Source organism: Tyto alba, unplaced genomic scaffold, assembly GCF_018691265.1.
Source record: "Tyto alba isolate M040663 unplaced genomic scaffold, T.alba_DEE_v4.0 Super-Scaffold_5, whole genome shotgun sequence".
Lineage (NCBI taxonomy): Eukaryota > Metazoa > Chordata > Aves > Strigiformes > Tytonidae > Tyto > Tyto alba.
The window spans coordinates 14,768,489-14,784,480 of record NW_024881326.1 but is presented as its reverse complement, the minus strand read 5'-3'; the positions used below and the strand labels follow the sequence as shown (position 1 = coordinate 14,784,480).

Genomic DNA, 15,992 nt, shown 5'->3' with positions numbered 1-15,992 from the left:
TCGTTCTTTCTTTTTTGGAGAAGTGGGGTTTGCGTGGGAGTCTTTGTCTTAGAAGAGTTCTGTGCATAAAGTTATGCTGCTGGTAACATATAATACAATAAATAAGAGTCCTCCTTAGTTCTTTCAAATTTATGGATTTGGATTCTCAATCTTTTAATAATTAGACACCGCAGCACTTACATTAACAAATTCTGTTTTCAAGATACACCATCAGGAAAAAAAATGCATCTCAGGCTATCAGAGTGACTCAGCAAGGTGACTCATGAAAATAATTTAACATGCTGAAGGAATTACCACTTATTAAACCAGACTGTCACGAGTTTATAAAATGACATCTCCAGCAATTCAACAGCGAACACAACTCACATTTCATCTTTGTGTTCCAAGTGACCTGAAATGTTGCATGCTTAGTGGAGTATCTTTTATTTAGGTATACTGAAACACATGCAATAAACTGCAGAATTTTGGAACTTTTTGATAAATATGATAAAAATACAGTTTGGTATCAAATGCTTGTGCGAAAGGCTTTATATAGGTCATCCTCGGTGCTCTGAAGAAGATTAAGGTCTCTGTTCTTCAGAACATTAACCTTGCTTCTGTGAACACTTGCACTAACTGCGAGTCAGTGGAAGTTCTTCTAGTAACTCCAGTGGGTGTTAAATCAGTATCTTCTTCCAGGTTATTTCTCTTTTTCTCAATGTATTAAAATTCTGCAACTTAGTCTAGTTCTGTTCTGTTCAGTCTCAAAGGGAAGAGAAGAGATTGCATTATCCCAGAATAGCCTACAGCTGCAGGTAGGACATACTGTGGGGAATTCCGTAGAGGGATGCAAAATTTATAGAAATATTGCGTGGGATTTACAGTTCATTTACTTAGCTTCATGGTGTAACATTCTGCTTCCTTTGAAAAGTAATTCCACTAGTTTCCTTTGCTATTGGAAGACAAAAAAGAGTAGCAACAGAAAAATCTGATGAAACCAGTTTTCAATGTTTCCTCATTCCATCAGAATTTGATGTTATTTGCTTGTCAAGTTTAAAATTTATTATCACTAAAAAAGCATTACAGTATATTAACACTGTATTTCATTATATCTGAAATTAAATTCAACAACATATCCTCAGAGGGAATAATCTTAAAAATAGAACGGAATTTTTATGTGAAAGTATAAATAAATTATAGGTAAGGCAAATACAAAACTTTAGTCTGTTATCCTTCCCCTACATATATCAAGATTTCATGTATGTGCATGCATGTATAGACACAAATATATACATACATGACATGCTGTACAATAACCTAGCTTCAGTGAAAAGTGCAGTAACATAAACTATAGCACTATGCAGCAATTGAACACGTATTTATCTTTAAAATTCTAAATCGGTCCCATTGCTCTTTTGGTTTGTTTGAAGGTTGTTTACAGAAGCTTAAATACATTTTAAGGCTTGGTGAATCAAGGAGATATACTTAGCAACAGGTAGAAAAAAATACTGGTATAATGGGCTTCCCTGCCTTCTTCATATGGTTACATACCTTATTTTATATTTTTATAATAAAAACATAAACGTATTTGATATGAATCCCTCTTAATATAAATAAAAATATTTTGAGCTATTCTGAAACTTGGCATATAGCATTTCTGTATCAGAATCTAACTGGAAATATCAAATCAGCACTTTTAGCTATTTTTCAGGGAGAAAAAAAGAAGGCATATCTAATCAAGTTTTTAATATTTTCCAAAACAAATATAATCATGATTTTTTAACAAATATTTATCTGATATTTTCAAATCCTGACTTTAAATTCTCGCTAGTACGATACTCACTCCTCAGTTATTATTACATGCTTGAATTTACACACAATGAGTTGGTTTATTAGTACCCATAGGATGACAGTGAGTGCCCATCATTAAGCCTGTATGTAAGGGTCTACAGGACTGGGGCTTTAAATTGCATCTCCTTAGAGCAGAAATCCCATTTTATTTTGGTTTAGGTTATATTTAGTGGGGATGTTATATAAAACTGGGGATGAACAGTGAGGCAGCAAACTTTGCTCAGATATGTTCTTGGTAAAAAGCTGATTGTGAAGAACCACAGATACAGAATGACTGGCCAAAAAAAATCAGAGATTAAATTCAGTGCAGATATATGTGCAGTGATGCACATGGAAAAAAGAAATCTAATTTCACAAATAGAACAGAGGTTCTGAGCTTCCTGTTACTATTCAAGGAGAAGTGGTGGGTTATGATGCATCTGAATAGACTATTAGGAACCTCTGTGAATGAATGGAGAAAAAACCAGAAACGAGTATTACTATTACAAAAACAACACAATTTTATATGAAACCATTTCTCTGCAAGAAATGAAGCACGGAAAATGTTTGTAATGAAGATTGAAAAAGAAATGGCTAAGGGTATTTTCTGGAAATTTCTACAGAATAACAAATGCCACCTAGAAAGTGAGTAGGGAATGATTGCTTACTACCTCTCCTGATAATTGAGATGTTGTAATGCAGCTAGCCAAAAGCAAGTTCAAAGTCAACAGTGGTACTTCCCGCAACAGACTGAAACCATTTAACAGAGGACATTCAGGACGTTGAAATTTTTCACGAATCCGAAGCCCTAGCTGTAAAATGCATCAAGCCATTAAATTCGGGACAGTGCAGATATGTGTGGCTCAGGAGGTACCTATATCACCAGTTTCTGGCTGCTTGGAGAGTCCCCGGGGGAACTGTCACGCCGATCTTGCCCTGTCCCCATGCTGCTCTCCACACCCCTGCCAGCAGGCACTCGGGCCTGGGTGCTGCTCCAGCTTAGCACGCTCTTACATGCCTACCGTATTGATCACCATGCAGATGCACATGTCAGCAGTTCAAGGTTAGACAACACATTTCTTGATCTCAGCTCCAGAACTTTTTATATCAGTATCTCTCCTCTAAAACTAACATACTTTGCAATTTTTCCTTAAGGATTGCTAACATCTCACTCTGAAATGCACTAATAACTCACTTAAGTTGCTATAGTTGCTGTGGGAGGGCTAATGGAGCCGCTGAGGGAGAGCGCGCACAGCCTGAGGCGGTCGAGACGCCCTCAGGAGACCAACGGCGGCGCGCGCGCCCGTGACCATCAGGCGGCACCGCGCGCATGCGCGCCCCCGGCCCCGGCGCGGCTGCGCGGGGCGGGGCGGGCGGAAGCCGGAGCCGGGAGAGCGCAGAGGGAGGAGGGGACGAGCGCCGGCCGCCGCCTCGCACCCCCAGCGCCCCCCCCCCGCCGCCGCCCGGCCGCGGCCGGAGCGCCCCGCCGCCATGTCCAACATGGAGAGTATCCTCGGGGCGCGGGGCTGGGCCGTGCGCCCCCGCCGTGAGCTCGGCGCTGTGGGCGGAGGGGGGGGGGGGGGGGGGGCGGTGCGGAGCCCCCTCGGCCGTCGGTGCGGCCGCTCCCGGTCACTGTTGGCGTCTCGGGGCTGGCGGCGGTCCCTTGCGGGGGCCCGGCGGGTGTCGGCTCTCGCGGGGTGGGGGCCGCGGCCTGGGCCGAGCTGAGCCGAGAGCCGGCGCTTCCGGGGCCGGTGCCTGCTCGGGGGCGGCGGGCGAGGTTTCTCCACCCGGGGAGCAAGCCCCCGGGACGCCCCACGGTGCGAGTTCTTTCCCTTATCGCGGCGGTGTCTGGGGGAGCAGGGCGGCCCAGTTGGGGAACAGGGACCTCGCTTCAGAGGGCCTCCTCCAGGAGGAGGAGAAGAGTGTGAGTGACGGGAGCAGCGCTTTGTGAATTTCGGGTTTGCCTTCCCTGCATGCACGGAGAAGGGAATGGGAAGTTGAGTTTTTCCTTCCAAGCCGAGATCAGCTAACCTTAGGTGGGGAGCGAGGAGGGGGAAGGCGGTGTCACCTCTCCCAGGGCTGTGGTGCACTGAGGGGCAGCCCAGTCTCTGTGGTAGAAAAAGCAATTTACAGTGTAGAGAACTGCAAAATGTGTACGAGGGACATCTGACATGCTGTACATCTAGTGCTGGGTATAGACTGGAAGGATGTCAGCAAGGCTAACACATCAGCTGTCCCCCCAGTGACCACGATCAGCTGAACAAAGCTGTCTGTGTTTCCTGGTGTTGAAGTTATACATGGGGGGGGAACTGTTATGAACAAATTTAAACTTTCTTGCTGTATAAAACTATCCACACACAGGGGCAAAAACCCTTAAAGATTACAGAGGTCTCAATGTGGCTGAAATGTGCTGGCAGTGCTCAGCATTGTCAGTTGTTTTAGGGACTGATGGGAGTGCTGGAGCAGGGGACTGTGAGTCACAGTTAATGGTGGAAGTTCAGTTTCACTTGGGTTATGGCACACAGAGAAAGACCTTTCGAGGGAGGAGCGAGAATGTGCTCGTCATGGGGTGGAAATGCTATGGAGGTGGCAGCGTGAGCTATTTTAATGTCAGAAGTAAATGCCCCAAGTGAGTAACTGAGGAAATTATTTCAAAATAAACTGCTCTGAAATGCTGTTTCAGTGCAATCAGTGTAAATAGGTGATGTCATGTTTTACCTGATTGTTCTGGTCTCTGACCTGAAGTATACTTGAATGAACAGCGTAAAAGTATTTTCCTGTTTGGTAAATTACCTGGTCTGTGGCTCAATGCAATATACTTATTGCTGCCGAAAGGGATGGTGACCTACGTTTTAAAGCAAAGAAATAAAAATACAAGCAGCAATTTTAGTTAATCCATTTATCTTAATGGATATCCTAGGTATATGGGTACAGCAGTTACCTTTTTGTAGCCTTCTTGTGAAGTTTGTGGCATAGGACAACAAATATATCAACAGACTTCCTAATGCCTTCAGGTTGCTGTCAAAACTCTAAGATGCATGGCTGGACTTTAAAGGAAAAAAGCAATTCTGGAATAATTTACATACTTGAAATATTAAAGAAACCTCAAGTACCTCATAATGTTCAGCTTTATGTGCTTCCACTTAACTGTTAAGTGTCTTAGTACTTGCTGCATCTTCCTCTTGGGATATCAAAAGGTGGCATGAAAGAACCCTATAAAGCTTTGTATTTCCTTTTTGTCTGAGACTGATATTACTTGGAAGCTTTCATCAACAGAACTTTAAGAATATAGGGTTTTAATTGTGATTTTTATAGCACATACTTTATTCTCTCGGTAACAGTTTAATGCAGACATTCTAAGTCACTATGAAGGCTTGTTCTGCTGTATTTTTAGAGCTTTCAGCTTCAGCAGAACTTGAACTTCTTAGAGAGAAAAGTTTCTCTTGCTGACTTAAGTATTCTTTCCCCAAAAGTCATATGATGGAGCTGTCAGTGACCCCAGAATCACTCCCCTAACCCAGGGCTGGGAGGCTGCTCTGTAAAGGAGCTGCATGAGCAATTTAAACCTGAGATCATGCTGTGGATTGAAGGGGCAGCCTTGCCTCCTGGTTTGTACCTGGGCATGGTCAGCCAAGCCAGTTTGCTACTACACTGTTAATTTGTCTCGTTGTTCTTTGGTGGCTTCTTTTTGGATGGGGAGGTTCCAGACAGCCAGTAAACTGCTCTTTCATTTCAGTGAGAGTTGAGGACTCTGGGTGTGTGAGTGAAAGTAGCTGCCAGAGTAGGACTTTCAGTTCTTCTTGGGGGATGTTTGGTTTGTTGTATTTATCAGTCTGAAATAGGCTTGATGATACATGGAGTCAGTTTGGGATTTAAACATACTTTTTTATGGCCTTACATTTTAGAACCCAGATGATAAGTGACAGATTGGTAGGTCTTATTGCATGAATTTCAAGGGCTGGCTTAATTAACGTTTTCCATATTTTAATATCACTAATGGGGAAACAGTATACACTAGTTTTGGTAGCACTTCAAACAGGAGAGCAAAATACTACAGTGAAAGGATTGATCCAATGCTTGAACCCTTAACTTGCGCTGCAGAACACCTGTTTAATTTGAAGTTTGCTGCGAAGGAACTCAATAGGAACTCAAAAAAATGCGACAAAGAAGAAAAGGCTGAGAAAGCTAAAATTAAGAAGGTAAGCAGCAAGTCTGAAACAAGCTCTTTAGATCTATTGTTTACATATTATAATGGGAATATATCTGGTGTTTTTACCATTTTCCTGGCATGCATGCTAATAATACTATAGTAGATGCTCGTGATTTAAAATATGTGACTAAATCTTTCCTGACTTACTAATAAACATGAGGATACATTCTTGTGTATCCTTTTGTATAGCTTGTGGCATTTGCTTCCCGAGAAGACTGTCTCATATGTATTTCATTACAGGCTGTTCTATAAGTTAAAAATATTTAATCTTAATGTTTATCATCTTGTGTTAAAAGGGCTTATCAAGAGGAACTTTAAAATAGTTTGAATATATTTTTGTCCATGGGATACAGTCATACCAACTATATCTGTCTTTGGGTCCTGATAGTGAAAACGGTTTTAGAAATGAGAAAATTATGTTCTTGTAACTCTGTAAAACCTCCTACATGATGTGCATGCTAGAAACCTTTCTTAGAAAGAAGTTAGGTGTTCCCAATCTAGAAAAGTTTGAAAACTATTGGGGGGAGGAGGGAAGGGTTTATTTTATCTTTTAATAGAAAAGATTTTGTGGTGAATTGATGCTTATTTCAAAAATAAAATAGGCTATTCAGAAATGATGTTTATAAGAGCAGGGCAAGTTAAAATGCTTTTTATTTTTTTTCAACAGGCAATTCAGAAGGGTAACATGGAAGTTGCACGAATACATGCAGAAAATGCAATCCGCCAGAAGAATCAAGCCATCAATTTCTTGCGCATGAGTGCCAGGGTAGATGCTGTAGCAGCAAGAGTTCAGACTGCCGTGACAATGGGCAAGGTAAATCTGTTTTTGCAAATCTGATGCAAGGATGAAACTTCTGGTCGTCTTGAAAGTGACTTAATTCTGTCTGTAATGAGGTGAAAAGTTTCAGTTTTGGTTTCAGATGTAGTCAATAGTAAATCAGGTACTAGAATCCCCTGGCAGCTGGTCTTTACTATGTTTTGTAGCTTGTAACTTCTGTTAGCTGTTATTACTCATGCTCCATGTGTTTTGCAGGTTACGCTGTTAAGATTATTTTGCAAAGATAGTGCTCCCCTTTCAAAGACTTAAAGTCATGACTCAGGACTTGTGATTTGAGAAATCTTTTTTAGCTCAGATAGTTTTTTAACATCCGCTATTGATCTTCAGCCAGAGAGTTTATTCTGCCATGTAATCCATATATCAAATATATCCCTTAACTTTTGATAGGTCTCAAGACCCACAAAAGGTAATGCCGTATACACCTCAGATTGTAGTGAATTTCAGCTCAGAATGCATATTTCAAGTGGGTGAGTTAATTTATAGAATTCAAAATGGTAGGAGCTGTAAAAAAAAAAAAGGTGGCATTCTAGATGGCAATATGTGTGCCCTACTATTTGACACTGTAGAAACTCTGTGGATAGTGTTAAGAGAGCTTGGTAAGAAACTGCTTGTTTTCTTTGTAATTAATGGTTCCTTTTATCTTATTTCAGGTAACAAAGTCGATGGCAGGGGTAGTTAAGTCTATGGATGCCACTCTGAAGAGCATGAACCTGGAAAAGGTAAATAGGCTTACTTTTCTTAGAGCTGCACATCAAAAGCAGAAAGGACAATGGGAAATTAAAAAGGGAAATTCCAGTCAAGAGAAAAGGTTTTGCGGTGAGGTTGATAGATCCTGTAACAGGTTGCCCAGTGTGGTTGTAAAGTCTTCGTAAATGAAGATGCTCAGAACTTGACTGCACAGTGCCCTGACCAACCTGCTTGAACCGCACTTAGGTCAACTTCAGAGTTGATGCTGGGAGGGAAGGGGGACAAGCTTTTGATCTCCAGAAGCTGCTTGCTCTTGTAGTGTGATTCTATTTTTGCCAGTTAAGAGGTATTTCTCTTCCTTTATCTGCAGATCATTGATTTGATTTGTATTTTTTATAGATATCTGCTCTAATGGATAAATTTGAACATCAGTTTGAAACACTAGACGTTCAGACACAACAGATGGAAGACACAATGAGCAACACTACTACGCTAACAACACCACAAGTAAGAATAGTACATTTTTTTTAAGAAAGGTGATCTTTAATTATGTGTCTAAACTGTATGGAAACGTCTGATTCTCTTCCTGCCCGCTTTGAGACATAGAGCAACTGGAGCCTTTTCACTTACGCTTTGTGCTTCTTTGTGATGAAGAGACTTTCAAATTAGAATCATAAGTACAGAGTTTCACATATATGTATTTTTGCCTATTTCATACTTATAGCAGGTTTTATTTTATATTATATCTTGAAAACTTTAATCCTCCTACTGCTTAAGCAGCATTTTGATGAGTTCCTAATGAACTTTTGAACCTGAAGACACTGCAGCATTAATTATCAAAGTGGAATATGCTGTGAGAAAATCAATAGTTCTAACTCACTGATATTAACAAAACTACAATACTCACCACCAAATTAGTAGTAGTATGTGCAATGGAAAGTTAGTTAATTACCTACTTTTCAATTTATGGACATGTGTTTACTACAATAAATCTTTAAACAATGCTTGACATAATTAAGAATTCCTAGCCACTATCCCGATGTGCTATTCCACAAGGAGCTAAACGTGCTATTCCAACAGAAAACTTGTCAGAGAGAAATTTACTGGAGGTAGTGCTTTGTAAATAAAATAAACAAACCCAAACCCAAATCCAATAAATCAAATCTATTGGAGATGGGCTTTTTTCCATGTTGTGCAAAGCAGTGTTGTAGTAGCTAATAATCAACGTTTGAAATACTCAATTATATGTTTGGGGCTTTTTACAGCTAAGTTTAATTCTTTAGAAGCGCTATTTCAGCAGCTAGAGTTCAATTAATGGGATTTTAACAGGCTGATCACCTCTGCTCATTATTTTTGAGTTCATACAGGGCCCTCTGGTGGTTAAGCACAAAAATGTTCTGTAAAAGTTAACTGGTTAAAATAATTTCTGTTCTCTTGAGATTTAACGGAAGAGGTTGTCATAAACTACAGTATGCAACAATTGATTTTGTTTTCTTTACTCTAGAACCAAGTAGATATGCTTCTACAGGAAATGGCAGATGAAGCAGGGTAGGTAAAATTTTGAGTGACTGTTTCTTGAATAAATAACCAGCCTTTCTGGTTAACTTGAAGGTCAGATACCCTTGTTTTGTCTGTCTCTTGGAAGCAAAGAATCATCACCATTTTCCTTTTACCCCTGGACATCATTCTTGTAATAGTTTAGTTGCCAGTATTTCATTCTGTTTTTACTCAAAGGTACTGTGAATGTCAGGATGCAAGGGTGATCATACAAAAGCCTAAAATCATGCCAGGATAGCATTTTATTATTTAGTTGTATTGGCTTTAGCAATTCTTGCCGTGTTTCTCCACACTTTTCCTCTTTTTTTTCTCCACTTACCATGTTAAAACTTCCTGTAGTTCTGCTCTGATAAACTAGACATTGCAGAACAGTTCATCATAACATATTTAAGCCTTTGGGGATCTACTGAAATATTTCAGAGAATTTTGCCTTCTTAGTGATGCATAAGTTGGAAGTGCTGTTCCATTAGCCTGAGGATAAATACTTTTGACAAAAATTTTTTTTTTTAGTAAAACACTTTTTTTAATGAGTGAGCTTTTCATCATTCATACATATGCCCTGTCTGATATACCTCTGTTAAACAGCAATCTTGCTCAGTCCTGATTAAGCAGAATTAATTTAGCTATTGCTAGTTATAATATATGACAAGTATATATAGTTGTTGTCTTGGTAATGAGTCACATTTACCAGTCAAGTTGTCTAACTAGCTGGAGTACAGCATTCATGGGATGCTGGTGGCCTAGTGCTTTCTCAGGATTCCTCTGCTTGTCAGTTATTGTGCTTCTTCCTTTAGCTATGTATGCCTGACTTGGGTTTTTTGTTTGTTTTGTTTTCTCCTATTAGTCTTGATCTGAACATGGAACTACCTCAAGGACAGACAGGTTCTGTTGGTACAAGCGTTGCCTCAGCAGAACAGGTAAACATTAGATTCAGTTGAAATCAGTGTTTTCTAGAGAAATGGGGTATGCAAATTAATGCTTCACTTGGTCAAAACAGGCTTGCTAAATTATAATTAGATTTTAGGTGTCCAAAGAATATAATATGTAGTTAAAACAGTCTTGCAATCAAAATAATTTTAACAATACATTTGTTAACTTAGTATATCCAGAAAGTTTAGATGTTTCAGGTGTATTTTTGCGTGGTTATTTCACAGAGTTCCAAAAAATTGACTTTTCTACCTACTCCGAATGTAATGAGTCCAGCCATTCCCCATAGCATACATGAGGCCTTTGTTTTTTTTTTTTTTCCCCTTTAATATGTGAAAGGTCTTACAGGACTAGTGCAAAGGATTCCACATTTGCTCTAGATGCACAGCTTAGAATTTCTTGTGCGTGGGCAAATCCTCATGTCAAGGTTGTGCAGATCTTTTGGTGAGTTGTTTTTCCCATTCTAGGGGAATATATCTGAGGGAATGGAAAGAGAACAGTTTGTTTCTGTCATCCTGTCTTTGTGGATAAGGCTTTAGTGAGCCTCATTTTTACTGACCAATCTTTGGAAAGCCCCAAGTATCCCACGTTCTTTGAAAAGCTCGGTTTCACCTTGTACCAAGCTCCCTAAACCAGTTAGACCTACTTCTATCTGGCTGCATCAGTTCAGTGAGATACCAGCCTTGGTCAGTCAAGGCTGCATCCAAATAAAGATGCAGTTCTGTAAGAGCCAATTTGCACTTGCAAAGATGATACATAAAAAAACCAACTCCAAACCAACCTTATCTCTACTTTCTGTGTTTGTATCCACTGCTGGAGATAAGATAGCTGTATGGACCTCTGGTCTCACCAGGTACAGCCATTCTTGATGTCTCAAGCAAATCTTGTTAAGACTATTAGATGGGATAATTTCATATCATCTGGACATGAAATTGCTTGACCATTGCAGAGCATTGCAAAAATTAATTTTCATATTACTGATAGCTGGTTTATTTGTGTTTTACAATTCTGCAGGATGAGCTGTCACAGAGACTGGCCCGCCTACGTGATCAAGTTTAAGTTCATCTGAGCTGTGGTTCTTTGTACATGCTTTCAAAATACCCTTTCTGTAACTAACCCTTCACTACACTCGAAAGGTGTATACAGTATGGCTTAAGTGTTTGAATATTTCTAAAATAGGGTTCTTCACTCCTAGCTTGCTATTCTTTCTAAAATACATTAAGTAACCCAAAAATATCAGCTCTCTAATGTCCTTTTCTGTACATTTTGAAGTTGATATATTTTTTGCAAGCTTTTTTCACAAAATCAAGTTGATATTCTAAGTCAGCTAGTAATGTTGGTACCTTTTAGCTAGAAGAAAAGCAGAGTGTCATTGATACATATTTTAAATTATGAAGTGATTTTTTTAAAATTATGAGAACTGTTTATGGTTGGAGAACTGAAGTATTCAGTTCAGATGATTGTTGTAGATAACTTTCTTACACAGCCAAACTCATGGAACACGCAAAGGTGGACAGCGTGAACTTCATGGAAAATAGGCTTGTTAAAACAAGTAAGTGGACTTCAGTCTGAGTTCTTTAGTCTTTTAGAGCTAGGGTAATTGTGCTGAAATTAGTGGTTTAGTTCAAAAATGAGTTACCAAAAGCTATTTTCATATAATTGGGAGCATGTATGATGTCATCACTTCAGTACAGGAGGAATAAAATATATTTTTCAACTGTCAGTTCTGTTGAATGTTGGAGCTTGTTCATTGTTTAGTGTCAGGTGCTGAATCTTCTCCATTTTGCTTTCTTCTCAGTGTCCTGGGGTGCAGCCAGTTATGGCACTCACCCCTCTGTTCTACCAACATAACATCTAGTTTCTGTTAATAGGGAGCTCGTGCTATCCATTTTTATAGACTCAAGCTGAGAAGCCTTGTATGAAGTAACTGAATCATGCTTTTCTCCATTCCTTCTTGCTCTGTCTTGGCTTTTAATCTAGTCACTTTTTTAATGTAACGACAAGTCTTGTGATCATATTCCACACTTAAGTGTTCTTCCATATATGAAAAATACAAGAGTGCTCTCCCTCAGGTTCAGATCTTCACGCTCCTCTCTTCATGAGTCGAAGTCCCAGCCCTGTCTTCTGTAACTGGAGTACTCCCTTAGATCAGCTTTTCCTCCTCTGCACCTCACAGCAGGTGCGAAGTGGATGAGTAGCGCAGGCCAGCTCAGTCAGATGGAGTTATGTTGGATTAAGAGCAACCTTTATTTATTAAGATATAATGTTGCTCTCAGTAGACAGAATAACATGATTTCTAATATTGCAGTTGTATGGGGAAGCTAGTTTGTTTTAGTGATCCGTTTCTATTCCTGCACAGTAAGAGGATCTGCTGGCTGCTTTCAGTAGCTTCAAACTCTTGCTGCAGTTGTGAAGTAAAGGAATGGTTGTAGAAGTTTGTAGCTGACACTACTTGTGTTGTGCTGTCATAAACAGTGATGTTAAAATTCTGATTTTGGGGCTCAGTTTTTTGTTTTCTCTTTGTAGGAGCGAGAGAAGGTGCAAAGCACTAGACTTGGAATTAGTTCTTAATTTGCTGGTGTTCAGGGTCACATGGGTTTTCCAGTGTTGGAGAAATATTTAAGAAAAAAAAATACTTCGCTTTTTTAGTCAAGCAGGTTTTTTTCAGTGAAAATGTGTGAAAATGATGAAACATTTCAGAGAAATTTCAAACTGTATTTTGAATGTGTTACAGAAATCACTTTGAAGGCTTAGCAGGACGTTACATATTGAAGTATTCAAGGCTACTGTAAAAATAAGATAAGGAAAATAAGGTAGACAAAACAACCAAAAACGTTGTGGAATTGTGTGTCTCTCACTGGCAGCTTAAGCTAAAACAATTTGTTTAAAATATGATCTTTTCAGTTGTTTACATTGATTTTCAATGCAGCTTTCTTTCAAATACCTTGAATGTCCCTCCTGTAAATAGGAGAAAATGGAAGATGTTTAAAAACTGTGTACTCACAGCTGTGTCTTGGTACAGTCCTTTCAAATGATTAATAAAACATCTTAGAAAAGGGGCTATATACTACCTTTTTTTTCCCTAGCTCCTTCGGAACAATATAACAAAACAAAAACATAATGGTATATCTATGCAACCAGGTTACCCACAACTGTGGTAACTGCTTGTGTGTGTGCCTTTGCCTTGCTGAACTTACTTCATTTTTTTGATATTCAGTTACTTCATATCACAATAGGATTGAAACCTTACTGTTGTGTAATAAATCCACATTTGAGTTTATTTTGTGGCTGCTTGTTGATGGCTCTGTACCATAAAGTAGTGAGATTGTCAGTTTTTGATATTAGACAACTTCAGCTAGCTTGTCTGACTTATTTTAATGTTAAAGATTATGCTGCTTTTACAATGTTCCTGGCCATTCTTCAGCTATTTGGAGGGGTAGACAACAATTCCACGATCCTGTGTATTTGATTTTCTGAGTATGAAGTCTTGCCATGAGCCTTGGGGCTTTGGAGGAATTTAAAAGTAAAGGGAGATGAGACTGATTAGATTGCTGTGAAGTAAATGTTGAATAAGCTTATCTTGGTGGCTATACACAGCCTGTTATATAGTTACAATCTTATACCAGGCTTCCTAACTCCAGTACCAGAATAGATTTCCACTATCATTTTTTTAACAAGTAAACATAAAAGCTTGATTGACATAATTAATGTTACCTCTGTGGGACCATGATGTAAAAAGGTAAGCAGGCTCAGCTGACTTGGGTGGAAATACGTGTTAGAAACAATGAATTTTTGCCCTTCTGACTTTACTCTGAGAATTGCTGTGTATTTCAGTGAGGCCAGGATTTTGTACTGGCTGCTTCTGTATATAGATCTCCTGCCCTCTCCTGGGGAAAATGGTTTCTCGCTAGAAGCACTCGTGTATGAGAGCTGGTGTTCAGAAAGTTTTAACAGTTACATTTTTAATGTATATATTTTTCTCAAGTCTTGTGGAAATGCTTGAAACTGAAAGTTACTCTTAGAGCAATATTTGAGTTTCATATCCTTCCTCCATTCACGTTCTCCTCAAAACATTTTCTCTTTCCTGAACAACTCTGGCTTCTCACTCCTACATTGCTAGTGTTTCTTGTAAGTTGACTGTATGTGTTTGCAGAAGTTAATTTCAATAAATGGTATGTGCTTTTATGTAACCTTATTACCAGATAATATTTCAATATTTATGCTTATCAGCAGGCACATCTACAGTGAAACATTGCTTGAAATGTTGCAAGATGGTATTGCTCTACATTTTTTTTCCTTGGTTACTAAAACTGGTAGTGTATGGTAGCATTAGACTTCATTCATTTGAATTCCAAAACTGAAAGCCATGAAAAGCCTCAGATGAAAGGAGAGGGAAGGGAAGGAAGAACAAGAACTTTAACTTTCTTGATTGCAATGGGATAAAATGATCAAGTTGCCTTTATGGAGATCCTCAGAGCCAAAAAATAGTGAAATTTTGTTAGTATAATCAGCAGTTGTGTACAGAAATAAATTTTGAAGCTGGTGACATGTATAGAGAAGAGAATAATTTTTGTAGCTCTGGTAGAGTTCATTTTGAAAACTGCTTTACTTGTATGGGACAATTTGTAAATGTAACTGCAAGTGGTAAATAAAATTGTACAGACGCTTATTTCAGACGTTTTCCTAGGTTATATGGCTGTTTGCTGGTGGGGCTTAGTACAAGCAGATGTCATGATGCCATCGATATTTTCCTGTGAGAAGCTAATCAGAACATTAAATCTTTATGAGACAAATTGAGAAAAACATAAAGTGGATACTCTTGAAAAAGATTTGGGACAACAATTTAGAGAGAGATTAAGTATAACAACGTAAAACACAATTTTGAATTTGTATGTTTGTTTTTTTTCCTAATGCTTAGTGTGGTATGGAGTGTATCCCTTGTGCTTAAACATCTATAAGGTTTTCTGCCCTTACCATATATAACAAGGGGTTATGTGGAAAACTGTCAGGAGATGGTGTGGTTTTGACTTTGTTCTTCCCAGAACTGAAAATATTTCATTTTTATTTTTCTCTTCCATTGTTGTTTGGGAACCAGCAGAGGGAGCCTCAAGCTTTGTTTTTGCATAGGTCCTACATAAATCATTATTTTTCTGAATTCTTAAAACAAAGAGGACTTTGCAGAGTTCTCACTAGCTGCTTTAAGGAACTGTGTCTCCTGTGGAACTTTTGTTTCTGGGCAGTATCAAATCTCAGTAGGACGTGCCTGTATTGGGTCTTTGCCTAAAAGCTGCTCTGTTGCAGAAAATACAATTTGGAAACATGTTGCACAGGGCCACCAGCTACGCTGTGCCAACACCTAGCCATATTCGCTAAATGCACTTCAAAACATTCTTTGCTGTCTTCAGGCATTAATTTGGGACTTAGATCTACTGTTAGGAGTGTGGTAGTGAGTAACTTTGTGCTTAAAAATTGTTTCAAATTGTTTAGTTAAGTCCTTTTCGGTTTCTTTAGTTGTTGTGTTTCTTGTTTTCTCCTGTGAGAAGGAAACACACACTTTGTACTGATGGAAAATGTATTTTAATGGAAAATTTCATTTTCTTACTGAAAGTGTTGCCTATGTTGAGATTTGATTTGGTGAAATATTTACCTTGGTTTCAGGATTCTCTCTGCAGTACACTGCATTTTTTGGCTTTAGCATTTGCATTTGTCTATTGCACAGGCCTGGTTTGAACTAACGGCAGCATACTGCTCAGTACTTTCTTTCTTGTCAACCAGTATTTTTTCAATGAAATCCCAAGGAGGGTCAGTGGCCTTACTTGTATCGGAAGCAGCTCTCTTCATTGCCATTCAAATAAAGGAAAAGACCGATGCGTACAATCTGTAACTAATTTCAAGTGCCAATTGAGCCTTTTTAACTTGGAAGAAGATGCGGTGAGTGAGCGTTACAGGCTCTCGCTTGACCTT

General features: G+C 39.0%; 1 protein-coding gene across 1 annotated transcript; it reads left to right on the top strand.

Moving 5' to 3' along the window:
* The first annotated feature begins 3,178 nt into the window (after positions 1 to 3,178).
* On the top strand, positions 3,179 to 14,697 carry CHMP1B (charged multivesicular body protein 1B). The gene is made up of 8 exons (XM_033001320.2): positions 3,179 to 3,316; positions 5,911 to 6,008; positions 6,687 to 6,833; positions 7,508 to 7,576; positions 7,944 to 8,051; positions 9,049 to 9,092; positions 9,946 to 10,018; positions 11,043 to 14,697. Exons 1-8 carry the CDS (start codon positions 3,301 to 3,303, stop codon positions 11,085 to 11,087), a joined length of 600 nt encoding a protein of 199 aa, XP_032857211.2. The 5' UTR covers positions 3,179 to 3,300; the 3' UTR covers positions 11,088 to 14,697.
* Positions 14,698 to 15,992: the final 1,295 nt, after the last annotated feature.